General features: G+C 34.1%; 1 protein-coding gene and 1 long non-coding RNA gene across 2 annotated transcripts in view; both read right to left on the reverse strand.

Annotated features, from left to right (window-relative positions):
• Positions 1 to 27,487, reverse strand: part of LOC134228715 (ankyrin repeat and MYND domain-containing protein 1-like) — a gene marked incomplete at its 5' end in the record, with an annotated part of 49,512 nt that overhangs the window by 10,043 nt on the left and 11,982 nt on the right. The window contains 10 exons of the mRNA XM_062710402.1: positions 3,020 to 3,055; positions 9,040 to 9,194; positions 19,321 to 19,510; positions 19,704 to 19,869; positions 20,942 to 21,049; positions 21,146 to 21,280; positions 21,765 to 21,872; positions 23,201 to 23,302; positions 23,841 to 23,981; positions 24,098 to 24,269. Of these exons, the coding sequence (XP_062566386.1) occupies positions 3,020 to 3,055; positions 9,040 to 9,194; positions 19,321 to 19,510; positions 19,704 to 19,869; positions 20,942 to 21,049; positions 21,146 to 21,280; positions 21,765 to 21,872; positions 23,201 to 23,302; positions 23,841 to 23,981; positions 24,098 to 24,269 (1,313 nt within the window). The remainder of the gene's footprint in view (positions 1 to 3,019; positions 3,056 to 9,039; positions 9,195 to 19,320; positions 19,511 to 19,703; positions 19,870 to 20,941; positions 21,050 to 21,145; positions 21,281 to 21,764; positions 21,873 to 23,200; positions 23,303 to 23,840; positions 23,982 to 24,097; positions 24,270 to 27,487) is intronic.
• Positions 15,749 to 17,483, reverse strand: LOC134228695 (uncharacterized). The gene is made up of 3 exons (XR_009984051.1): positions 16,845 to 17,483; positions 16,502 to 16,605; positions 15,749 to 16,282 (listed from the first exon to the last, which is right to left on the reverse strand). It is a non-coding gene; the product is annotated as an uncharacterized LOC134228695 (long non-coding RNA).

Genomic DNA, 27,487 nt, shown 5'->3' on the forward strand with positions numbered 1-27,487 from the left:
CATCTCACCTTGACTGTAAAATTTAGGATTCCCATTTCCCCTTAGTAAGCTCTCAGGTGAATTAAGGTGATGAAGATTTAACATATATAGCACGAAGTATTTTTTGGTATTTCACATATTATTTTATTCACAGAATTCATAAATTCCCATTAATTGTTAAATTCAATCTAAAAAATTTTATGATTTAAAATTTTTATATCAACCTAGTAGTAATATTTACAAATACTAGAATTCCCATTTCGCCTTAGTACTTTTTAACTTTTTCTAACCTGTATTTCACAGTTAAGGTGAAATGGGAACACACCGTCTAGTTTTGAGGTTCTAGTTTTTATTACTTTTTTTGAACTCTTCAATATGTGCAATCCCACCATATTACATGTATATCCTATGAATACTGCAATTTCCTTACTTTTGTTAACTAATATAACATTACAAAATTTTGACAAGTAAAGATTACGAATCTATCAGTTAATGAAATTTGCCAAAATAACACAATTAGAAACCAATATGATACACACAGTTGTTAATCATTAGGTGCAAATATATAAAGATATATTATTCTCAATTAGAATCCATTACTAAAGGCATAAATAAAGTCACACACGTAGTGTAAGTATACCAATAACATACTGTAAAATCTTCAGTACTTTTTTTTCATAATCAATGTTAGCATAAAATTCATATGTAATATACTATTATAGGAATATTGATACCAATTTTTTGAGACATTGTCCTTAATATTGCACATATAAAATTAAGAAAAGGCCCAAGGGCCTTAAAGATCACCTGAGTATAACACAATATTGTAGAGAACCCATAAAATTAGCTAATAGACGAAGCTGTTATGCCCAGGGAGTAGAGTAATAAGATGATCAATGTTCAATAAAATAATTCAACTGTAGTGATCAGTAGAAAATCTTAAAATAGATGTATTTACTTTGCTTGTCTTTGCCTTAGTTTGTCCCTTCAACATTATGTCTAAACAAACCAGTAGTGCTAGTGCTTGAACAATGGAGCTTCCACTTGCCCCATTACCATCCTGATGCCTAAAATGTCACAGATGCCTACTAATGCACCTTAGCTCATCATAACCACACACTTTGTTTACTTCTTATGTTCAGGAGCAAAGTTTTTTTTTCAAGAAACTCTGCTGAATCCAAAGCCCCTCACTCTTGGGCTATGAATTTTACAATTTTTGTAGAAGCTTCAATGTCTATCTTGATCATGTCATCAGTTCAACTGCTTGATGCTCAGGAGTAAAGAGGACTTTTAAAATCTACATTAATTTGAATAGTTTTATCTCCATCCTTTAGGAGGCAGTGATCATAAAAATTCAGATTTTTTTTTGTTTTCCTTCACTGACATAAATGATATATGCCAAAATTAGTTCAGTCATGCAAGAGAAGCTGAAATGTTCAACTGTTCGTGGAGATGCAGATGTCATCACAAAATACACAATCCATGTTGCATGGCAGACAAAAACAGATAGCAATATGTTACCTGAGAGACTTATGCAGCCTAATTAAACAAATTAATCAAGTGATTCTTAAAACAGTATGTGCATGACCTTAAATATTATTTAGCATTCAACATAGAAATGTTTAAATTAAACCTTTTTGATTCAAAGTAAGGGCCTCAACCCAGTGTTTGACAAATTGCACACTGTTAGATTTCATAAAGGATCTGTCACACTCTACTGGATGGTTCTATCAGACATCAAATGGTTGAAAAACAGGTGACAGAAGAGTTATTGATGCCATCCCTAGCATATTTTTTTATGCATTTTCAATCAGTTTATGATGTGCAGAACACATAAAGTGAACATTTTTCAGGAACAGTCAATTTTCAGAAATTAATGAGTGCCATGTAAAACAAATAGACAACAGAAGAGAAATTGACTGTTTTGAAGATCAGACTGTACAGGCGGCAGTCTAGAATATGTCCGACATCAGACGTACTGTACAGGCAGTCTAGAGTATGTCCAATTCGTCTCTTTTACAATAAATAATTTTCCACTTAATATCATGTCCTATGAATCAGGTCCAATGAGCAGTTAAGTAAAGTACATGTAGTGCTTTACTGTACTTTAAATGGATATACTTTACTTCAAATGGATCACTTATAATCAAAATGTGATTGTGATTATTCTCATCAACAACAATGACAAAAGCATGCCTTCACTATCCAGCTGATTGTTATATCATATAACTTGCACAGAAAAATGCTTATCACAATCAAATTATAAATTTGGAAACATTCATAACATTCAAGTACCTTGTTCTTTCATTATAATTAACAGTTTCAGATTTTTAATGATGTAATGTGTGTTTGAATGGAAGGACATTTTGCATTTATTTTAGCCAATGAATTTGAAGCTTTTGTCATTTTCAAGTGTTTCTTTGACAAACCTGGCAAACCTTGGTGAGGTGACACTTACGTTTGGCTGTCATCATGTTTACCGCGGAGGTAACGAGGCCGACTCTCTTAAGGTCTGAGCGGAGTTCTAAATTGACAGGATTAGTAGGAGAACCTATAAGTTTACATTAAAATGCTTATCCTACAAGTAATTCTTTGTATACTGCTGTAATTTATTATTATGATACTGCCAAACAATCTTCTTCAACTACAATGTATGGACTTGAATCCTAGGCTATTCTATTTACATGCAATACACGTGTTGTACATTCATTTGTGAGCACATACTTTTCTTATATCCCCACTTCTTTTTGCCTGGAACAAAAACACCAGATCTAATGTAATTTTTTTTAAGTGAACCTAAATTGAATTGGGTGTACATCATAATTAGTAATAGAGAGAGTATATAGAATTGGCGTTCTGCCAGGAGGTGCGGTATTTTTGCGGTATGTGGTGAGTTTGCCCCCTTCACCACTGCACACAATAGCAGAGCGGTGTGACTACAAAGAGAAGCAGAAGCTATATGTCTACTGTGTTAGAGCCAGCTTGCCTTTGTCATTAGATGTCACCCAGCAGTTAATCTGAACATGCGGCTTTGTTCTACCTTCGTCCCATGACATACTTGTACTGTACGCGACACCTGGTAATTCACAAAGGTCAAATCTCATGTTCTATGTCTCAGAGTAGTCAACTGATGACCCATATGTCACCATGACTATTAACTTTCTACACAATAGCATTCACTACGAAAATTTCATATTAGGCAGATATTTTGATATTTACTTCCAAGTTGTCTGACCAAAATTGTAAAACATATATATATCACCACTATGAGAAGGTGATTTCAACTAATCCAAAAAGTGACATCATTAATTGAATAAGGGTTAAATTATCATGATATGAATTTGAATGAGAGAAAACATAACATATATCACTTGTTGAAATAGGTGATATCAACTATTAGAATAATTATACTGATTAATTGTTATAAATACCAAAATAGCATTTCATACTTGTGAGCAGGAGTTCTTACAAGCCTATTGGAAGCCTATTGGAAGATAACTATATATATATATATATATATATATTTAAAAAAAAGGGTAAAAAGAAAACACAAAAATCCTCAGTTAAGCTTTAGCGCTTTCATATTCAATCTTCAGAAGCTTGCAATAGTATCATAGTAACAGTGATTATGACGTCATGTTAAGCGGAACGTTAAAAGTCTATTATGACGTCATAGATACAATATGACAAAAGTACGGGGAAATCACAAGTAATTTATAAAACACTATTAAGTTTTGGCTGAAAAATACTAATAAAATGTTTTTCTTTTTCCCGTCTCTGGATATCAGTGGCACAACTGAGTTTATAGAAAGGGAAAATTTTGAATTGTTTTTTACCACACGCCTCCAGGTGCGAACTTAATTGAATTTGTCTGTATTCGGGTGTACTAATGTGTTGCTTATGTACACGTACACGGGCACGGAGAGTGTTGCCGGTTTCACCAATATAATATTCCTTGCATCCCGGACATGTGATGACATAAATGACATTTTTTGTATCGCATGACATGTTTTCTTTAACTCTAAATTCACGCCCATTGAAATTATAGCTGGTCCCTTCTGTAATGTATTCACATGTACCGCATCGAGGGTTCCTACACTTAGAGACTGTATAAGTATGGTCGTTGAATTTGGAAGAACAAAGTATTCTCTTTAGGTTTTTGGGTTGGCGTTTACTGTTGATAAAACGACAATTCTTGTATACGTTTTTCGTTTGTACGTCCTCTCTAAGTACGTTGTGCAATTCATGAATAATTGAACTCACGTTTTGATTTCTCGGGTTATGCGTGTGCACAAATGGAATTATTTCAACGTCATTCGCACGCCGTATGTTTAAAAGTAACTGACTTCTATCGCACTCCTTGGCTTTCTTTATACCATTATCTACAAGTTGTTCTGGATATTTTTGGTTTAATAAATACAATTTTAATTCCTCCAGTCGAATATCCCTGATATTGGTATTACTCACAATGGTGCATATCCTTCTTGCGAGGTTATATGGTATAGCTGTTTTAGTGTGATGGGGATGGCTTGATCCAAAATGCAGATATTGGTGTGTGTCGGTTGGTTTATAGTAAATATCCGTATTTAAGCTGGTATTATCCTTTGTTACAAGAACATCGAGGAATGGCATTTGCAAATCATCTGTTTCCATCGTGAATTTAATATCCGAATTCATTTGGTTAAGTAGATCATAAAACTCCGTTAGTTTATCACATCCTCCTCCCATAAGATAAAACAATCGTCTAAAAATCTTTTCCATTTAGACCGTATTTTGTTTGCAGATTCTATCCCCCACAACGTACACAGTTGATCATGTAATTTATGTTCTAGATAACCAAGGGTTAATGTTGCATAGGTAGGTGCGACTTTTGTCCCCATTGCTGTTCCCTTAATTTGGAGGTAATGATGGTCTGCAAACTCAAACGTATTGTTATCTAGAACTAATTTTAGAGCCTCTAGGATGAAGTCCCGTTGAAACCTGTTGTTTAGAACATCGGGATAATTTTCAGTCCAGAATTTGACAGCTAGCAATCCCAATTCTGTAGGAATATTTGTATACAAACTTACAACATCCAGTGTGACAAGTTTGGTGTTAGAGGTGACATGAGTAGGTAAATGATTTATAAAATCAAGATCGTCTCTCACAAAGCTGGATACTTTTTGACAATATGGTTTTAAAAGTATATCCAATAAATGACTCAGTCTTTGCGTTGAAGAGTTCGGTCCTCCTACAATTGGTCTGAAGCTTAAATCAGCGGGATCATCACATGTAATACATATACTATTTTGCTCTTTTATGGCATCCTTTATAATTTTAGACTTGTGCACTTTAGGTAAACCATAGAATTGACTCTCTCGGAATTCAAAGTTTGTCAGGTAGTCCTTTTCCTTATCTGTTAAACCCTCCGATAGTGGTCCATATACTAAGTTTTTTATTTTTGTAATTGTTTTCTTCTCATGACAGTTGCGCAATTTTTCATAAAAATTATTGTCTTGCAACATTTGTAAAATTTTACTTTTGTAAAAATCCTTATTCATAAGGACGACTCCGCCTCCTTTATCGGCCTCTTTGATTATGATGGTAGGGTCATCGCTGAGGTTTTTAAGAGCCTTTTCTTCTTCCTTAGAAAGGTTTGGTTTAATAGTCCTGGGTTTATTTGGGAAATGAATATTTTCCAATGTGTCGCAAACAGCATCCAAAGTTTTATTTCTTCCTCGTTTTGGGTTAAACTTGGATTTGTTTCTTACAAGGTCTGTTTCTTCTGCGTCTGTAGACTCGGAATCAGATTCACTGGTATCACTTTCATGAAAATATTCACGTAGCCTGAGTCGCCGAGTATAAGCTTTTATATCCGTTTTAAGCTCTTGATTATTTACTTGAGGCGTAGGGGTGTATTTTAGACCCTTAGACAGTAACTTGATTTCGGAATCCGTTAGTTGTCTATGGGAAAGATTAAATATTTTTGGTTCCATCTTAATTACATTCTTGGACGTGTCCCCGGCATTGCTGTTGCTTATAATTGTGGCATTTGATTTTTGTACCTTTGACCTTGGTTCATTTTGCCTCCTCCTAAAAAATACTTGTGTACCCCTCTTCCGATGTATGTTGTTTTTTCGTTTCTGTAAAAGTTTGGTAGTTGTTTATTTGTACCATTTCCTCTGTGATTTTTATGCTTACCGTTATTGTCCCGATTCTGTATGTCTCTGTGCTGCTTAGGAAATAGTCAGTTTTGTGAAATGGCTGAACGAGAAATGTAACTCATGTGTTTAGAGTTCTCCTGTTGATTCATCCTTTTATATTTTCGTTTCCCCGAAAATGTATTCATTGCTTTTGTTGCATTTTCCATAGGAAGATCCACAGTTTCTGTAGAATTATTTGTTGAGTTGTTTCTAACGGCGGACGCGTAACTTTTCCTAGAAACTTGTTTACTGGACAATTGCTGTAGTCTTGTGTTTTTAGGTTTAGTAAGTTCCTTACCGTAATTCTTTTCATAATCCAAAAGCCAGGTTTCTGTATATCTCCATCTGTTGTATGAGATTTGTTCCTCCTTTAGGCATTCAGATTTCCACATATCTTGAAGTATTTCTAATATTCTGCCGTATGCTTTAGTTTTACAAATGTTGCAAGACAATAATTTTTATGAAAAATTGCGCAACTGTCATGAGAAGAAAACAATTACAAAAATAAAAAACTTAGTATATGGACCACTATCGGAGGGTTTAACAGATAAGGAAAAGGACTACCTGACAAACTTTGAATTCCGAGAGAGTCAATTCTATGGTTTACCTAAAGTGCACAAGTCTAAAATTATAAAGGATGCCATAAAAGAGCAAAATAGTATATGTATTACATGTGATGATCCCGCTGATTTAAGCTTCAGACCAATTGTAGGAGGACCGAACTCTTCAACGCAAAGACTGAGTCATTTATTGGATATACTTTTAAAACCATATTGTCAAAAAGTATCCAGCTTTGTGAGAGACGATCTTGATTTTATAAATCATTTACCTACTCATGTCACCTCTAACACCAAACTTGTCACACTGGATGTTGTAAGTTTGTATACAAATATTCCTACAGAATTGGGATTGCTAGCTGTCAAATTCTGGACTGAAAATTATCCCGATGTTCTAAACAACAGGTTTCAACGGGACTTCATCCTAGAGGCTCTAAAATTAGTTCTAGATAACAATACGTTTGAGTTTGCAGACCATCATTACCTCCAAATTAAGGGAACAGCAATGGGGACAAAAGTCGCACCTACCTATGCAACATTAACCCTTGGTTATCTAGAACATAAATTACATGATCAACTGTGTACGTTGTGGGGGATAGAATCTGCAAACAAAATACGGTCTAAATGGAAAAGATTTTTAGACGATTGTTTTATCTTATGGGAGGAGGATGTCGATAAACTAACGGAGTTTTATGATCTACTTAACCAAATGAATTCGGATATTAAATTCACGATGGAAACAGATGATTTGCAAATGCCATTCCTCGATGTTCTTGTAACAAAGGATAATACCAGCTTAAATACGGATATTTACTATAAACCAACCGACACACACCAATATCTGCATTTTGGATCAAGCCATCCCCATCACACTAAAACAGCTATACCATATAACCTCGCAAGAAGGATATGCACCATTGTGAGTAATACCAATATCAGGGATATTCGACTGGAGGAATTAAAATTGTATTTATTAAACCAAAAATATCCAGAACAACTTGTAGATAATGGTATAAAGAAAGCCAAGGAGTGCGATAGAAGTCAGTTACTTTTAAACATACGGCGTGCGAATGACGTTGAAATAATTCCATTTGTGCACACGCATAACCCGAGAAATCAAAACGTGAGTTCAATTATTCATGAATTGAACAATGTACTTAGAGAGGACGAACAAACGAAAAACGTATACAAGAATTGTCGTTTTATCAACAGTAAACGCCAACCCAAAAACCTAAAGAGAATACTTTGTTCTTCCAAATTCAACGACCATACTTATACAGTCTCTAAGTGTAGGAACCCTCGATGCGGTACATGTGAATACATTACAGAAGGGACCAGCTATAATTTCAATGGGCGTGAATTTAGAGTTAAAGAAAACATGTCATGCGATACAAAAAATGTCATTTATGTCATCACATGTCCGGGATGCAAGGAATATTATATTGGTGAAACCGGCAACACTCTCCGTGCCCGTGTACGTGTACATAAGCAACACATTAGTACACCCGAATACAGACAAATTCAATTAAGTTCGCACCTGGAGGCGTGTGGTAAAAAACAATTCAAAATTTTCCCTTTCTATAAACTCAGTTGTGCCACTGATATCCAGAGACGGGAAAAAGAAAAACATTTTATTAGTATTTTTCAGCCAAAACTTAATAGTGTTTTATAAATTACTTGTGATTTCCCCGTACTTTTGTCATATTGTATCTATGACGTCATAATAGACTTTTAACGTTCCGCTTAACATGACGTCATAATCACTGTTACTATGATACTATTGTAAGCTTCTGAAGATTGAATATGAAAGCGCTAAAGCTTAACTGAGGATTTTTGTGTTTTCTTTTTACCCTTTTTTTTAAATATTGTTATCCGATTACTGAGACATTATTTAAATTTTGGATATATATATATATATATATATATATATATATATATATAGCTATATAACTCTCTATATAGCTAAATTACCAGTAAATATTCTCAAACTCTGTTTCATGTATTTTCTTATAATTTTGCTAGGAGCTATGATATATATGAAGAGGAAAATTTTAACTATGTTTGCATGTACAAATACCTTGCTAAAATATATCAACAAAGCCATGTTTTTGATGATGATTTAAACATTTTGTATTCAATGCGTTTTAGGTTGCTGGTGACCTACCTACATGTATTCAACTTATATAATACATTACAGTTTCTAAATCATATAGCATAATGAATTACAATTCATAAACTGAGAAAATGTCTAATTTTTCCAAGGGATTAAATAGATAATAAAAATCAATTGAATAGGCATATGCATGACCTTTGATACTGACCTCCGACCCTTATGCACTCCTCGCTGTGTCTGGCTTTCCATGCTGCTAGTTTACACGATTTTCCACAGTAGTAAACTTCCTTACACCTGGTACAGGCAGACAAACGCACCCCGACAGAACGGCCACATTCATAACAGTATTTAAACAATGGCTTCCTGTTATGAAAATAATAAATTATTTTAAAAATATCAAGAATGTATTGTCCAACAAAATTTATAATGTATGTATAAGTACACTTTTATGGACATCTATAAAAATATCATCATCTAGTTTTTTTCTTCTATTTTTCCTCTAGATTTTTGTGATTCTTGGAAATATTTTAGCTCATAAAAATATTAGAAAAAATCTAAATCTAAGTGATACATGGATAGTTAATATAAACATTCAGAATAATTAAACTACCCAGTAGCAAACAATACATGAAACAAAGAAAGACAAGACATCGATCAGAACAATCAAATAATTATTAAAAACAAACATTTCATAATTAATGTTCACTCAGTACCAAGATTTATCAAGAAATACTCACAACCAGGAGGTGCCATTTTAATATTTTTGAAGTACATTCTGATGTCTATAAAAGAATTTTTATTTTCAAAAATATAATTACTTGATAGTAGACAAATATAGCCCTTAAATGAGGTCAATCCATGGATAAATCTTCACAGAAAAGTCTTTCATTTGGAAAAAGACAAGTCAGAAGAACACAGTGGTCATGCTAAGTTGTTGTTTTTCTGTGACGTACTCAACTGATATATGGATGGACCTCATCAAAGTGGTACATTTAATTGTAACATCATGTTTTTTTAGGAGTGGGGGCAAATAAGACACAAGAATTTTTTTTATATATATAGACCTTCCTGTGAACTCTCTCTTTACCCCATAACTTCATTATACTCATTAAATTTAGTAAGAGGTATGGTAACAAGTTTTTAATGTTAAAAGTCCTTTGATTCTTTGAAACTGTGCTAAATACAAAGTGTAAGGGATGGACAAACATTATATCCCCTCAACAATTTGAGTAACTTTTAATTTTTTTTTTAGAATTGGTAGGGAAATTAGTGCATGTTTCTGAACCTGGTACATATTAGGCCATCAGAAATAAAGTTGCCTGATAAGTGTGACCATGCAATGAGAGAAAGTCCACTTTCAAAGACATTTCGTTTTTGAGAGATCTTTGAATAGATGGGAAATGCTTGTTGTGTGCATACCCTGAATAATGGAAGTTCATGTATCCTACTTTTATCTTCATTTTTCAGTTGTTTTTAAGATTAATGTGCATATTGCCTGAAAGAGATTTCACTTGCCATCTCAACATTTTTGACCATTCATTTAAGGAGTGGCCCTATCTTTCAATGAAAATTTAGAGAGAAGCCATGTGAAACAACATTAATTGTGCTGCCTTTTTTAAATGTATAAGTAGACTCTACCCATGCACATAAATTCATGATGGAACATATATTAAATCCTTTTTTCTAATAATTAAGCAAATCTTTTTTTCTTTTTTTAAAATTTAAATTAAGTGATTCTACTTTAAAAGCTATGGTTGTATGGTTTATGGTTTTTAAACATTTCTAATCAATGTTCTTAAGCAGGAATATCAGAAAATACTTCAAAAATATAAGGCAATGCCTCATATATAACAAGAAATATAAAGATATAAAGTCTTTATGGGTTAGGAAAGTCAAAGTAAAAAATATTAAAATTTTCAAAACAGCATGTTGAGGTAAGGGTGAATACAAACTTGGGTTAGAGACAGGAAAAGTTACGTGCAGAGGATTCCAGTGAAAAGAGCTCTGAAGCGAAGTCAGTGAACCATGTCGGACAAATTCTAAGCTGAAACAAAATGCTTTGATTCTCAGTTAAATGTATAAGATCAATGCCATTACTGGCTTAAGGTTTATAAACCCTCTGCACACTCATATAAAATGTTTCTTTTACTCTTATGATTTTCCAAAGGAAATGTAAATGCTTAGTAAAATTCAAACATATGAACCATGGCTTGCGGAGCAAAATTGGACAAAAAAGACACTTCAACTTGACAATTTTATAAAGGGGTAATAGACATTTTTGTCATTAAGAGTTATCTCTCTTATCAGAATATCGATGTACTTTAATGCACTTTAGATTTGTCTTATTTATAAGCCCTTAAATTAAATTTAAGAAGGACAGTGTAAACTACTCTAAGTTTCTTCCGAAACATGGCAGTTATGACCAACTTTATTCAAAATATTTAATTTGCTACATGCAAAAAAGAAAAAAATAATAAAAAAAGCAAACAATCACTTCGTTTGTGAAATTAAAAATTGTAAGAAAAATTTCTCCTGTAACCAGACACTGCAATAATATTATATCAATTATTCCAAATGTTAACAAGAGGCCCACCAGCCACATTGCTCACCAGAGCACTATGAATAGAGAGAAGCAGAAATCAGTTCAGCATTGAAAATTTAAATATTAGGGCTGGGTATTGGCCAGATATTCCATATTGCGATATACTGCAATATTTTTAACTGCATTTGGGATATGTATTGCAATATTTTAACGAAAATAAAATAGCATTTTCTTATTATATTAAATTTAATATATGTGCAGAATTTACATAACTATGATAAGTAACCAAAAGAAAAAAAATCTTGTTGATATTTTTAAAGTTATGCTCTGAAATACACCTATTAAACAGCTTCTTTCTTACTGTTTGGCTTAATAACAAACAATTTTTACATTAATTTTTATATTTAATGATAAAATTCCTTAGTCTAAGCATATTGCCAGTATATCGATGATACAAAAACGTATTGCAATACGATATTTTTCATCACTGTATTGCAACATACCGAAATACCGATATTTTAGCCCAGCCCTATTTAATATATAAGTAGTCCCATCCTCCCTACTTGGGTGATGATTTGAGCAAACTTGAGTCTTCAGCCCAAATCTAAGCATGCTTTTCTTTTTTCCCCTTTGTTATTGCCCTAATCCTCTCTGTAGACTATTTTTAGAAGAATTTGAATTTTAAATTTCTGTTACATGAAGAAGCTTTAATTCATTTTTGTTTTCTTAAGATTTTATAGGATACATAGAGTACCACCTATTAATTTTTACTACCCTGTATTTCTTGACAAAAATTTGGAACGACTTTACTTTACCGGTCCCCAGAAAAACGCGTTAAAATGTAGAGTCGCCGAAGGAGACTTCAGTATATATGAGATCGCATGAGCGATAAAAAAAAAATAAATACGGGGTTTTTGGGCTTTTTGACCCAAAAATCGAATTCTACGGTTAAAAGTTTAGTTTAAAACTTTGTTTTTAAACAAAGTTTTTAACCTTGTTCTCTGAAAAAATAATAAATATTGTTTATCCATGGAAAAAAATCAACAAAGAATATTCTAAACGATGCTTAGTGACATTTCTTTCGGACTTAGCCATTCTTCCATGTAAATAAACAAATGAATGCCGTTGAAGCTGAATTATGACCTTAGAAAAATTACAAAAACAATTGAATTTCTCAACTTATTTAAAAGAACAAGTCACTAACCTTAATCTATCGGATGGTGTGCAAGGACTAAGACATTTAGACGAAATCTCCCAGGCAGATGCCAGACTAACCCTAATCAGTCGAATAACGTGCGAGGACTAACCCTAATCTATCGGGTGGATGCGAGACTAACCCTAATCAGTCGAATACGAGTGCAAGGACTAACCCTTATCTCTCAGGTGGGTGCAAGACTAACCCTAATCAGTCGAATAGTGTGCAAATTTAACTCTTATCAGTTGAGTGACGTAAATGTTACCCCATAGTCCAATGAGAGAGAGGATCTTGCGATTCTGGGGACTGGTAAAGTCTACCCAAAAATTTAAAAGTTCATAAAGAATGAACAAAATAGGGTTTTGGACACTAACTTGATTCTGTGGATCAGGTGAGCAAAAAATGATAATACCCAGTCCTCAATCTACAACAAGCTAACCAATACCAAGCCAAAGTACCCAAATATTGATTACATAATACAGTATAAATAAGAAACATAGAATACCACTACCATCTACTACAGAACTAACTAAAAGAAAGTTTGTTCCATATTTCCCCTATACCCACAACTTGGATGCAGAGATTTTAGAGAAAATGAATGGTTTCAAAGTCAAATCTAATCCTATTTCTGCTGTAACCAGACATATTGAGTAAGGGGAGATCAAATATTAATATAATTTTAATCAGAAACCATCAACTTGATAAACGTAAAAGGTGAAGCTAATGACCAAGAAAATCTAATATCAATGAAAAAAAGGACCCTCGGAATACCTAGAGGTGGGATCAGGTTCCCTGAGGGAGTAAGCATCCCCTGTTGAACGGTCACGTCAACCATCAGCCTTATGTATTGATCAGATAGACTTAACACTCCATCTGATAATGACACCTACCCCATTCTTGCACAGCTAGTATATGGTTTGGATGACTTCAATATGTCTGGCTAAGACAGAAACCTCTGCTAGCATATTTATGGCTTCAAACCTGACTAGGAATTTATTTTTTGACATGAGCTGATGTTTTGAGGCTGCCTTTCTTTTTGCAGAAGCACTCAAGCGTACCACATCAATTTCCTCCACATGAAAAAGGCTGGCATGTGAATGCAAAGCTTAGTGTTAAACTAATATCTAAAACTCGATCTATATATTTCATGCAAATATATGTGTAGTTGGGAAGAGGGAAATTTTACTGGCATTATTGAATTCACTTTCAAAATACATTCATGCAGAAAAAAAAACCCATCGGAAAAACAAATCTTATCATTTAATACAATGCATAACATGTCGACCGACCATCTTGCAGTTACAATTGGTTCCAGGTATCACAAATCCTCTCAGTTGTTTAGTATGCTCATCTATTAAACTAATGTTACAAAGCTATACAACCTAGAAAAGAAACTCCAAACTTCTAACCTTGGTACTTGTATCTAATTATCTAAAACTGCTCAAGGTCATGATAACTTTTTAAGGTCATGATGTACATTTAACCTTACACTAGGTCTTAGGTCATTAGAAACCTTAGTTGTGTCACATACCAATTAGGTTTAATAAATTTAACATTTAAACAAGAGGCCCATGGGCCACATCGCTCACCTGAGTAACTTGGATGATGCAGTTTTTTACCAGATTTCCCCTCTTATTATACCTATACTACCCCACTACCCTCTTCCCTTTAATGATTTTAATACTTTGGAATCTACACTACCCCAGGATGCTACGACATAAGTTTCAGCTTTCCTGGCCCAGTGGTTCTTCAGATGAAGATTCTAAAAAGATTTTTCCAAAATACAGTGTATATCTATGTAAAACTTGGATTCCCTATTGTGGCCCCGCCCTACCCCCGGGGGTCATGATTTTAATAATTTAATATCTACATTACCCAAGGATGCTTCCACATAAGTTTCAGCTTTCCTGGCCCAGTGGTTCTTGAGAAGAAGATTTTTAAAGATTTGTTCTTTATATTTCTATGTAAAACTTGGATTCCCTATTGTGGCCCCGCCCTACCCCCGGGGGTCATGATTTTAACAATTTAATATCTACACTACCCAAGGATGCTTCCACATAAGTTTCAGCTTTCCTGGCCCAGTGGTTCTTGAGAAGATTTTTTAATGACCCCACCCTATTTTTGTCTTTTATTGATTATCTCCCCTTGTAAGGGGACTTGGCCCTTTATTTTAACAATTTAAACTCCCCTTCACCCAAGGATGCTTTGTACCAAGTTTGGTTAAAATTGGCCCATGGGTTCTTGAGAAGAAGTCGAAAATGTGAAAAGTTTACAGACGGACGACGGACAAAATGTGATCAGAAAAGCTCACTTGAGCCTTCGGCTCAGGTGAGCTAAAAAGTTTAAGCCAAGTCAAGAATTTAGATTTGAATCTTGTGACTTTGACCTTGTAAAATAATGCTTTGACTCAGTGACTCGGGTCCATAATGTACATGACCTTCCCTCATGTCATGGGCAACAGCATTTACAATCTCTGCCTTGTAGTTTTGACCCTGTCAAATATCTCATCATTTTTATCTTGTCCAAATTAGCTTGATTCTGGATCACGGAACAGAACATCATAGACATCTCTTGTGTCCATTTTATAATTTTGGTTTGACAAGAACTTAAATCTCTTTGTAACTTTGACCTAATTTATGTCAGAATGCGTGACAAACTCTTAAAAGGGATAGGCAATTATAAGCTAAGTTTGCGCTTCTGATGTTTCTCCATTTAAAACAAAAACTACAAATAGAAATAGGATGCACAAGAAAGAATCTAATATACATGATGATATTTATATAACCTAATTCCCTCACATTTTTTTTGCTAAATGACCCGCACCTCAGATCTCCACATTTTTTCCTTATTCAAAATAAGGAAAAAATGCGGACGGGAGTATTTGGACTAATTTTCCGCATTCATTCCAGATTTTCTCCGTATTCAAATTTCCAGATTTTCTCCGTATTCAAAATATGGAGAAAATGTGGATGGGAGTATTTGGACTCTTTTTCCGTATTCTCTCCAGATTTCCACATTTCCATATATACAAAATATGGAGGTATTTACTTGGTTGATAAAATGCGGAAATACGGAAATCTGGAGAAAATACGGAGTTAATCACATGGTTATAAAATGGCTAATAAAACCGCTACATGATGCATACATACATAAATATTTACAAAACCATCAACAATGTGCAAAATTATATACAATTTATTATATCATTATGAGAAAAAAACATATAAATGAATGAACAAAATTACACATTATGTTCATGAGCAATGTATTGGATCTTATATCTTTGACAAACAAATAGGAGCATGTATGGAAAAAAAACTGGAACTCTTATTTAAGCCACAAGTTCATCATGGAAAAAATGTGGCATTTTTTAATATTCATATTAAATAAATGGAAATTTATTCATTCTATTTAAGCAAAAGTGGGAGTGAAATGTTCAACACTATTAGGTATTGGGGAAAAAATAACAATTGACATAGCATTGAATATTTACAAAACAAGAAAAAACTTTAGACATTTTTTATCAATCTGGATCACATTTGCCATTTTCTACCTGCATCCCTGATTCATATTTCTCACAATTCAATTTATATCTCAGGTCTGTGCTTTACACCCATCTGTCCAATAAAAATTTTCTTCAGACTTCTTTGTAATTTGCAAGGTCTCTGCATGTTTAATTTCTTGCAGCAGCACTTGCGGTCGAATTGTCAAATCCTATCAATTAAAAAAAAAGTTCTTAAATTATAATGGTGCAATATTAATAATATTTAAATTCATTGCTTTTATTCCTTTTAAAATCTTTTTATAAACACAAGTTTGGGTTCTTCAATTTAATATCAATTTGTTTAAAATATTATTTATAATAATGACAATCATAGTTGACTGTTTTTAAGTAAACAAGCAATAAAAAAAGAAATAAAAGAATATATATACCTCAAACATAACCATCCATGGACCAAGCTTTAAGCCCGTTAAAATCGCAGTAAGTTGAATAAGCACTTATTCTTTTTCAGAAATCGCCTCCTCATGCACAGACGCTACCAAAAAAAAAATGTATGGTAAATCATTGCTAGAGATTACAGCCCATGGCTCACCAAAATTAACACCTTTAATTGTGGTTAACCATAATAAAATTCTATGAGCTGATTGAAAGATTTGAATCATGGGCATATTGGCTGAAACGTACATAAGCTGGTAGCTCAGTCCTAGGCCTAGTAGAGTATTTATTTTCATCATCACAGTGACACACATGTTAAAAAAAATATGACTGACCTACCGCATATGAAATACGTGTATCTGCATCTTTTGGTTGATACAGCAATACGATCTCAGGCTGTCTGGTCAACAAACTTCTTCCTTTAGACAGAGCAGACGTTGCAACATGGAGGCCAAGGTTAAATTTTGGCGGTCTGTTGTTTAAATTAATTGATCACTGAGCCCGACTTTTTGAAACATTCTTCCGATCCCGATCAAATTGTACATAACATTCAGGAGAAACAGAGAACTGCTGTTAACTCCAAGACAGTTTTTATGCACCCAAATTTTTTTGGGGCGCATATTGTTTTTGTCCTGTCTGTCTGTTTAGCTGTATGTCTGTCTGTTTGTTTGTCTGTTGTCAACTTTAACCTTCGCCATAACTTTTGAACCGTGAGACTTACAGACTTCATATTTGGTATGGATACTCCACTACAAAAACACTTTCAACTGACACCAAGGTCAATGACCTTATGACCTTGATTGTGACCTTTATGCTAAAAATAGCTTTTTCGAACTTTCGCCATAACTTCTGAACCGTGAGAGATAGAGACTTCATATTTGGTATTCCTACTCCACTAATTAGGCACTTTCAACTGACACCAAGGTCAATGACCTTGTGACCATGACTGTGACCTTTATGCTAAAAATAGCTTTTTGGAACTTTTGCCATAACTTCTGAACGGTGAGATATAGACAGACTTCATATTTGGTATGCATACTCCACTAATTAGGCACTTTCAACTGACACCAAGGTCTGTGACCTTGACTGTGACCTATATGCTAAAAATAGCTTTTTCGAACTTTCGCCATAACTTTAAAACCGTGAGAGATAGAGACTTCATATTTGGTATGCATACTCCACTAATTAGGCACCTTCAACTGACACCAAGATCAATGACCTTGTGACCTTGACTGTGACCTATGTGCTAAATATAGTTTTTTCGAATTTTCGCCATAACTTTTGAACCATAGATGATAGAGACTTAATATTTGGTATGCATACTACACTAATAAAGTGCTTTCAAATGACACCAAGAACAATGATTGTGTGACCTTGACTGAGACCCATTTGCTAAAAATTGCTTTTTAGAACTTAATGTTGCCGCCAGGTGCTACTGTGTCTCACAAACACATCTTGTTCTTGATGAAAAAATTCTAAGTCCAGAGCTCCGTATTTTTTCCGGATGAAAAATATTCTAAGTTAAGAGTTCAATATTTTTCCAGATGAAAAATAGACTAAGTCCAATTCTCCGTATTATTTCCGTTTATTTTCCGGATTATTTACGTATATTTTCTGCTTTTCCGTATTGTTAATTTTCTCCGTATTTTTTTCCACATTTTTTCCATATTAAAATGAGGAAAAAATACGGAATAATGCGGAAATCTGGAGATCTGAGGTGCGGGGATATAATATAATAATGTTTGAAATTCTTTAAATCTGTGGAATCAAAACATGAACATCTGGTCTAGGGGGCCTCTGTTTTATAAAGACGGATTTTACTTTCTGAAATTGTAGGATTTTCATCAGACAAATTTTTCAAAACAAAGTTCAGTGAACATTTAAAACCAATCAAGAAAAAGTTACTCCTGCATTATTAAAACTTTCAGTGATTTACAATGGAATCAGATAAAAGTATTAAAAGATATAACTACTTGTAGTTTACTCTTTAATGACAGTAACACTAATCTGTTTGTAATGTATATGTATTAAAAGCTTGTCAATTTTATGCAGAACAGTAATTTTATCAAATTAGAAACTACCAGCTAAATTTCAAGAAGATCAAAAGCAAGATTTCAGCAAAGTGATGTCAAGATCAAAGAAAAGGTCAAGGTCAAAAAATGTTGATAGCTCTCATCAGTGTGTATCATCTTATGAAGTTTGATTACACTATCTTAAATGGTTTCTAAACACTTACTTTTGAAAAGTAAGGTCAAGGTAAAAGGAAAAGTCTAGCTCAAAAATTTTACGCAGTTGGATAACTTCAATCTGTTTGTATCAGCATATGAAGTTTGATTACACTCTCTTGAATGGTTTCTTTCAGAGTTTCTTTCAAACTGAGCTTAAAACTAACTTGTGCAAAGTTTTATGCCATGGCCATTTTCATGGCAGGACATAACAAATAGCAAGAAATCTATGGATATAGAATATGTCAAAATGCAATGTGCATTGTACAATAATAAATGTTTGAGCTTTCATTAAGATATACACACATACTATGCAGCTTGAAGTTTTCCACCAAAGGTTGGCACAAAGTGTTTGAAAGGTACCTATATTGCCCTCAGAAATCAAAGGATAATTTCATCTATAATGTATTGCAAATTTTCCATGTATGGTAATATGTCCAACAGCCATATTGAATTTAGCTATCCACCAAAAAACAGAGGCTCTCTAGACCTGATAAAGCGTTCATAGAGGGATCTCTAAATAAATGTGCTTTCCACAAACATACAATGTCAATACACAGGAAACAACATGTCTTTGAGCATAATATTACCTGGCTGGTAGATTTGCTGGTTCCCGTTCTGGATAACCTCGCCCCACAGTGGGATTCTTGGACTCAAAGGTGACCTTGGACATTTCCCCTTCCCCTGTGTCAACTCTCTTGAGAGACTTTGGAAGTTTGGCATCAGGTGGTAGAGGGGCTCCAGCTCCGATATAGACAAACCCTGGGCTGGGACTTCTACCTATAACCAGCCAATGAAAATGCTCCATAATCTGATAAACCACCAGTATCCAGGAAAATCAACAAAACAAATAGATAATGTTGTCATGGTTTTTCAATGCACTTTTTATTGCAACAAATACTCATTAGACACGAGCCATCAACCCTACAACGTGAACAAGCTTAAGACACTTGATTTGACAAAATCTTCTTACTTCTTCTTCCTGAACTGACTTCTTCATCCATGCGCATTTTCTCTCTCTCTACAGCCTTAGTTCTTAATATGTTACCAATATGCTCCAGTAATTTTTTCCTTGCCTGGTATGTAGCCCTCTCACTGTGTGAGAGAGCGTGAAATGGCATGTGCGATATACGACGATCCTACGTGAAGTGCACAGAAATCAAATTATTGCATACCATTATAAAAAGTATAAAACAAATTTAAAAGGAAAAAAATACAAAATTAAAAAAGAGATTCTTGCTTGCAACAACAGTTCATGTAGTACATAGTAAAAGTGAAAAATAATCATCCATGCACTAATTATGTATACGTCATGCCAAAACATCACTTCAACTCATGGATTAAAGCATTCCAATTTAAAATATAGATGCGATAAAATAACATGAGTTTTATAAACATAGGTAATCAGAGATTACAGAGCTCACCTTAACGAATGATATTTAATAAGACAAAGTTCCACAATAAACTAGTTCTCTAACAGTGTGCATCCCTAGATGCAACATTTCATGCAATTTTGGACTGATACAGTAACTCGTGAATGGAGCAATGTAATTGGTGGACTGAAAAATTTAACCTTGCATCACGCATGCTAGTTTGGTCTAGGTAGTGCTTGAAATTACACTGCTCCAAAAACTTTCACACGTTTACTCATCCAGAAAATATAAATCAGTTCAAGCAATCTGAAATAAACCTGGTAGTGTTGTGCATCCATAGATTTATCCTATTACACCAAATATAATCAATATAGGGTTTATAGTTACTGGTGTTCAAAAAACTTTATCCTGCTCCAAAAACATTAACCTGGTGCCCAGGTAATTTTTTAGCTGAAATTGCAGAATCTGAAACCTTGACTGGTACAATGAAACATACTAGAATCATCAATCATAAATAAAGGGCAAAGAAATCTCTTGAAAAGAAATGTGGTCCACAAATTTTAAACCTTGGGACACTGATACATTGGCACTCCTGCCGAGGGTGTTACATGAGCTTAATCAGCTTCCTTGAGATGAGCTCAAAACTAGTAAACTATATTTCACAGATGACACATATGTGCTAGAAATAAATAAATCAATGAAATTATAACTGAAGTGTTTTTTGTTTTTTTGTTTTTTTTAATACAGATATGCATGTATATATTAAAATTTTGTGAAAATTGTGAAACTTGTCATGCTCTTAAATGTGACCTCTGAACTCTTGATTTCTCCCTCTTACCTGATTGAACATGTAGTAAGCATAATCCACAGCAGTTCCTATTATTCTCTTGGGTCCAATAGGTATAGGGGACAAAATGTTCGCTCCAGCCTTCACTAATTTATCGATCTTAAAAAAAACAAACACAAATACAAAACCACACTGAAGAATACATAACAGTCTAACATTCTGAAAGGAAGTGTCAATACATTTCATACAACTTACAAGATGAAGTCTTTGATTGATATTTTTGCGCCTGTACTCGTACTCGGTAGAAGTAGCAGCACACAGAGCACTTCCCACTCCGTGTGTCAGAGGCAGGCTGGGGTCACAGTAGTACGCTAGAAGTTCATCTATAGCCTGAAACAAGAAAATGGGAAAAAAGATTTAACCTTAAAGGTCTTGTGCATGACTAATATTTCCACAGATCAACAAACTGAGGAACAAGTTCTGTAATCTAAGAACATAATCCTATTGTTCATAACAACAGTCAGACTTTGAACTGACCTTGACAAAAATCTTATCGGTACCGATGCAATTTTTTAGGAGCCATTCCATTTTTTTTTGGTGTGTGTGGGTGGGTGGGGAACTCTTTACACTTGTTTTTAACTAATTTGGTATCAGTATACTTTTATTTCAACATATCCCATGTTCAATACATGATACTTCACATAAGGCAAGACACAGTGCACAATGATGGACAAAAACAAGTCACAACAGGTCATCTGTGTGACCTAAACTCTGCAAACTTACAGACAAACAGACAGGTGATCAAAAAACTTGCTTAAACATTCAGTATTGGTGAGCTAGTGATACAAATTGTTCACAGCATGTATAAACTTACCAAATCATTACCACTGGCAATGGACAGGGCTAGAGCAGAAAAACCATTACATAAAAGGTTTGGATTAGCTTTGTGATCCAAAAGCAGGTGAACAACTCGGCACGCATTCTGTCAACAAAATAAAAAAAAAAAAAATTTCTGAAAGTGTCATATAACAATAAATTTTATTATACTTTCATGTTAAATACTAAAATCTGATTGGTTTAGACGCAGTTTACAATCTGTTCTATTACCCTCAGCCTTAGCAACACACGTGACAACGGGTAAAACAATGGTAATGCCACATGCGTGGAAATTATGTGCGTACGGTTCACCGTAGAATTCTCAAAACGTCAGTTGCGCGTTTGAAAGAACCGGAATAAACTTGACGTCAATAAAAGCTTGCGTCTGATGTAGCTTACTTGAAAACAACAAACGACAGACGAAACATGCTTGCGAGTGCAGAAATAACGAAACTTTAGATGATAAAGGACTCGTAGAGTATCAAATAAACAATAAAGAGGTCAGTGAATCTTTTTCGAAGTAGCGGGGAGTTTGAAAGCTTTCTAAACGTGAACGAAAAGGCGATCGATGATTTGTATTGCTGACAAAGTAAATCAAGAAGACATTCAGTATAATAAAATAAATGGTGCCTGTTTTGGAGGGTAACAGTTGACGCTGACGCGTCGGTTGACAATGGTTTTCCTTGGGGTGTCAATTTCAACTGTTACCCTCCAAAACAGGCACCATTTATATATTAATGATGATTTTTAGCAAAACTTAAGACCAGTCAATTCAAGTATACAAAGATCTTAGTCCTAATTTTTCAGTATTAATACAATCTTTTTTCCCTCCCTATTTAATTATTTACTATACAACCTTGACAAATTCTTAATCAAGACAAACAATCTAACATAGATAGGTATGTTTCATACATAGTCTTAATTACAGTCATAAAATTTCAGAATGAGGTCACCACAACCTACTTTTGGTTGTGACATTACCTTGCTCTCCTCCAAGTGCATCAACTAATAACATTTAAAGGTCAAATGCCCCATAAGCCAGTTTCAAGTTTTTTTTATGTTTCTATGACTATCAAGTCAAGTGTTTTATATTTTTATTTGTGTGTTATTTTTGCAAATAGATAGGTAGGTAGGTTTTGAGAAAAGGTAGATGCTAAACACAGAACAAACTTGGAATGGTCTAAATTTGAAAGATGTGACAAATGTTTGGAAAAAGATGAAAAGCCAGATCTAGATGGACAAACATCAATCTGATTAAAATCCTTTCATAGCGATCTATGTGAGCGGATCAAAGGATCTGATCTTAATCAAATTGGACAAACATAACCATACTAGTTATAATGGAGTTTTATGAACTGTCAAATGTAAAAGTAAGTCTCTTCATAAAACTCCATTATGATCTGTTAAAGATAGGAATTTCTATATGAATCATACCTTATAATTGTCATCTCTGGCACATGCAATCTGTAAAGGTGTCCGTCCCCCTAGCAGTTCCTGACTTTCTGGCAGAATGACATCCTTAGACCACTCTTCCTCCTGTAAAACAGCCCCAGGAGGAATTCTGATCAATATTCATACAGTCTGTCCAAAACTACTCATATCAGCAATGTTCATTATATTTCAAAATACATATACATGCACCTGGACATTTAGACTTAAGGTTTAAAACGTAATGTATGTGTAGTTTGTTCTAGAAAGAAATCTACTAAATTAATGATTTATTAAGTATATATGTTAAAAAGATTTTTAGAGGAAATATTCATAAATGAAGTTTTCTAAAATATTTGATGAAATATAACCTACACTGTATGTTTCAAGTAAAATTTTTGTTTAAAATGACACTGTATGTGCTCTAAATCATTAAGAAATACTTTTCGTGGGGGTTTAATTTTCATTGTTTTCGAGATATGAAGGGACCCACCAATTTATATAATGTAAAATTTCATAAGCATTACTACTAAACATTTTCCAACGATGAAATCAAATCCCCACAAACCAATATTTTTTCTCTCAAACCTCGAAAATTTGACCCCATGAAATAATGTGATTTTACGGTATTGCTACTAGTTATTACTAGAGTTCTGTTGAGGAATGAGTCGTCCTCCGTGGCCCTGACGTCAGGATTGGCCCCCGCCCCCAGAAGTAGCTCTGTGATCTGTACCCCCTCCTCTCCTGGTATAGCAGCAGCTATGTGTAAGGGGGCTAGGCCACCTTTCTAAAAGACCAAATATAGAGAAAATGTTGAGAAAGAAGTTCCAAAATATCTCCAAGAAACAAGCATGGGTTTTACTCCCAGTAAAAAAAGTTAATAAATATAAACCGTCTTGGTACCTCTTTTGGGAGGGTGATAGCAGTAGAAGCACCCTTCTCTAATAAGGTTTTCACCACCTCAACATCAGCAGATTTAATCGCAAAGAACAAAACTGGCATAGGCACCCCTGAAGCATTGGGATCTGCACCTCGTTTTAAAAGTAAATCTAAAGTGCTCTTCATTCTTTCTCTCCTTCAAATAAAAATAAAACTTTTTAAATAAAATTTTAGAAATCCAACCAATTTTATCACATTTATCTCTGTAATCAAGTTTTTTATGATTATAATTTTATATTTTAAAAAATGTAAAGGAATGGGGAGCAATTAGGTTTCCAAGGAAGATGTACCACATAAAGTTTTTTTCTGGTGTATCTTTCGTTGCTATTCCATATAAAATATTGAGAAAAAATAATCAGGCTTGATTTACTGTAAAGCAATACTATTCATAAAAACTTGTGTTGGCAACGAGTACCTGGTTAACTGGTTATTCGTCGAACGATGCGAGTATCGGTTAATAAAACTGCTATTTGGTTACTCGAATAAAATAAATTCTACATAGTAATGCTTAGAAAATAAAAGAATATAAGTAAAGAATAAGACAAATAATAGATATTGATACTTTTACTAAAACTCATACCAGTAACCGGGTACTCGATCTGAAGATGAAGAGAGTAACCGGTTACTAAAAATCGTCCGATTTGCCATCACTAATAAAAACTTTTATTCATCATTTGTCAGTTTGAAATTGATACGCAACTAAAAATTAAATATTTGTGCAACTTAGTAATGTACATGTATATATTTGATTTACAACTAAAAAATAATAAAGTTTGCAACTGATATATAAGGGGTAATCAGAAAGTTCGCGAACTAATTGAATAACTTCCATAAAAGAAACAATATTTGGTTTCAATGTTGATTATATTTTAAATTAATCCTCTCCAATTTTAATGAACATCAACCACCGTTTTGCGCATGCGCGAACCACGTGATATTGGCGGTCACGTGACCCCCTCTGAAGCGTTCTGTCACAAAAGTTGAAAGATTTTCCTGAGTCTTATATTTCTTTCCATGTGAGTTAATTTTTATGACAAGAACAGTTCATTTGTCAGAAATGGTCAAATCTCCGCAACAGAATAAGTGGATAAGAATATCATTCCAAAAATAAGCATGGCGACCATTAAAACACAAATCTTGTGTCTCGGGAGAGATTTTATTCAAGGTGGATAGAGAACAGTAGCTTTCTTTTTATCATATCTAATATGTTTAAAATCTAAAGTAAACGATATCTTAGGTATTTAATAATTATATTATTGTTCAAATATTCATCTATTTTTCAAAGTGGAGATTGGAGGTCTTTGATAGCAAATTGCTTAATTAACAAGAGGCCCATGGGCCTTATAGGTCACCTGAGTATCATGCAACAACTTTCCAACAAATTAAATTTGATTCATGTTTTAAACCAGAGGCCATGGAATTCTGACACAATTTTGAAAGAGGCACCATTTAAGTTTTATTTCATAATGTTGTTGATTAATACCAAAGTGCAGATTTCAAAGTATTAAATAATTTTCAGATTATGTAACCACCCCCCCCACCCCCCCCAAGCACCTCTGTCCCAGGGGCCAGTAAAATAACCGTTGATAGCCGATTTCAATATAACCGTTATTTGAAAGAAGCAGCTTTCTTTGTCATAAATATATACTATGATCATTGGCATAATACCCAAGAAAAAAGGAAAACATTTTCAAAGAATTCATGCATTTTCATTAAATAAACATTAGAGCCCCACCCTAACACAAGAAGCCCTGACCCAGGGGCTCTGAAATTCACAAATCTCAAAGAGGCATCCTTCCTTCTCATAACTATGTACATAGTTTATTGGTTAAATACCCAGGTGTAGAAAAAAAGATTTCTAGAGAATTTATGCATTTTCACTATATAATCAAAAAAGCCCCACCCTAACACCAGAACCCCTAACCCAGGGGTCATGAAATTCACAAATTTGGAAGAGGCAGCCTTATTCAGCATAACTACGTACTTGGTTACTTTATTTAATACTCAGGAGCAAAGAAGAAGATTTGCAAAGATATAAATCATTTTTACTATATATTCTATATAGCCCCGCCCTAGCACTAGAACCCCTGACCCTGGGGCCATGAAATTCACAATTTTGGAAGAGGCAGTCTTATTCAACATAGCTATGTACTTAGTTAGTTTATTTAATCCCCATGAACAGAGAAGAAGAATTTCACAGAATTTTTGCATTTTCACTATATAATCTATATAGCCCCGCCCTGCCACTAGAACCCCTGACCCTAGGGCCATTAGATTCACAATTTTAGAAGAGGCAGTCTTATTCAACATAGCTATGCACTTTGTTAGTTTATTTAATGCCCACAAACAGAAAAGAAGACGTTCAAAGAATTTTTGCATTTTCACTATATAATCTATATAGCCCCGCCCTAGCACTAAAACCCCTTGCCCTGGGGCCATGAAATTCACAATTTTGGAAGAGGCAGTCATTTACAACTCAACTATGCACATGGTTAGTTTATTTAATGGCAAGGAGCAGAAAAGAAGAATTTCAAAGAAATAATGCATTTTCACTATATAACCTATTTTGCCCCGCCCTAGTACTAGAACCCCTGACCCTGGGGCCATGAATTTCACAATTTTGGTAGAGGACTCAATGCTGATTACAATCACACTAACAGTTTGACTGCTTGATGTCCAGGAGTAAAGAAGAAGATTTTTAAAGATTGCACTAATTTTAGTGGTTTTTGCCCCACCCCCCAGGCCCCAGGGGGGCAGGGACCATGAAATTCACAATTTTTGTTCCCCTTTACCCATAGATGCTCTATGCCAAATTTGGTTAAAATTGGTTCAGTGGTTTCAGAGAAGAAGCTGAAAATGTTCAAATGTTAACGCACGACAGATGACGGACAAAAACAGATAGCAATAGGTCACCTGAGTAAACTCAGGTGACCTAAAAACACATATATTTTCAAACTTGCTTTCACTGGGCAAAATGACAAGTATTATTTTCAACCATCTGCCTTCCTTCAATAAAACGATCAATCCAATGATTAATTGAATGTATAGGAACTCATTTATCTTAGTAAACTGTGTACAAATTATTATATGATACTGCAGAGGGATATCCAAGATATAAAATAAATTGTACAGTCGTTTGTAGAACGAGTTCGACTGAGACAACCATTTTTCATCACAAGTGACCTACATAGTGACGTCATTTTCAAATTGTGATGTCACAAACAAAGAGAAAAACTTTATTCAGCATATGCTATTTATAGACCTTGTGTATGGCTATGTGTGTACCGAATTTCATTCTAATCTGAATTGTGGTTTTGTAGATATAGAGATAGTTTGCGAACTTTTTGATCACCC

Source organism: Saccostrea cucullata, unplaced genomic scaffold (genome assembly GCF_032062105.1).
Source record: "Saccostrea cucullata isolate Sc308-1 unplaced genomic scaffold, CSIRO_AGI_Scuc_v1 ctg54, whole genome shotgun sequence".
Taxonomy (NCBI): Eukaryota; Metazoa; Mollusca; class Bivalvia; order Ostreida; family Ostreidae; genus Saccostrea; species Saccostrea cuccullata.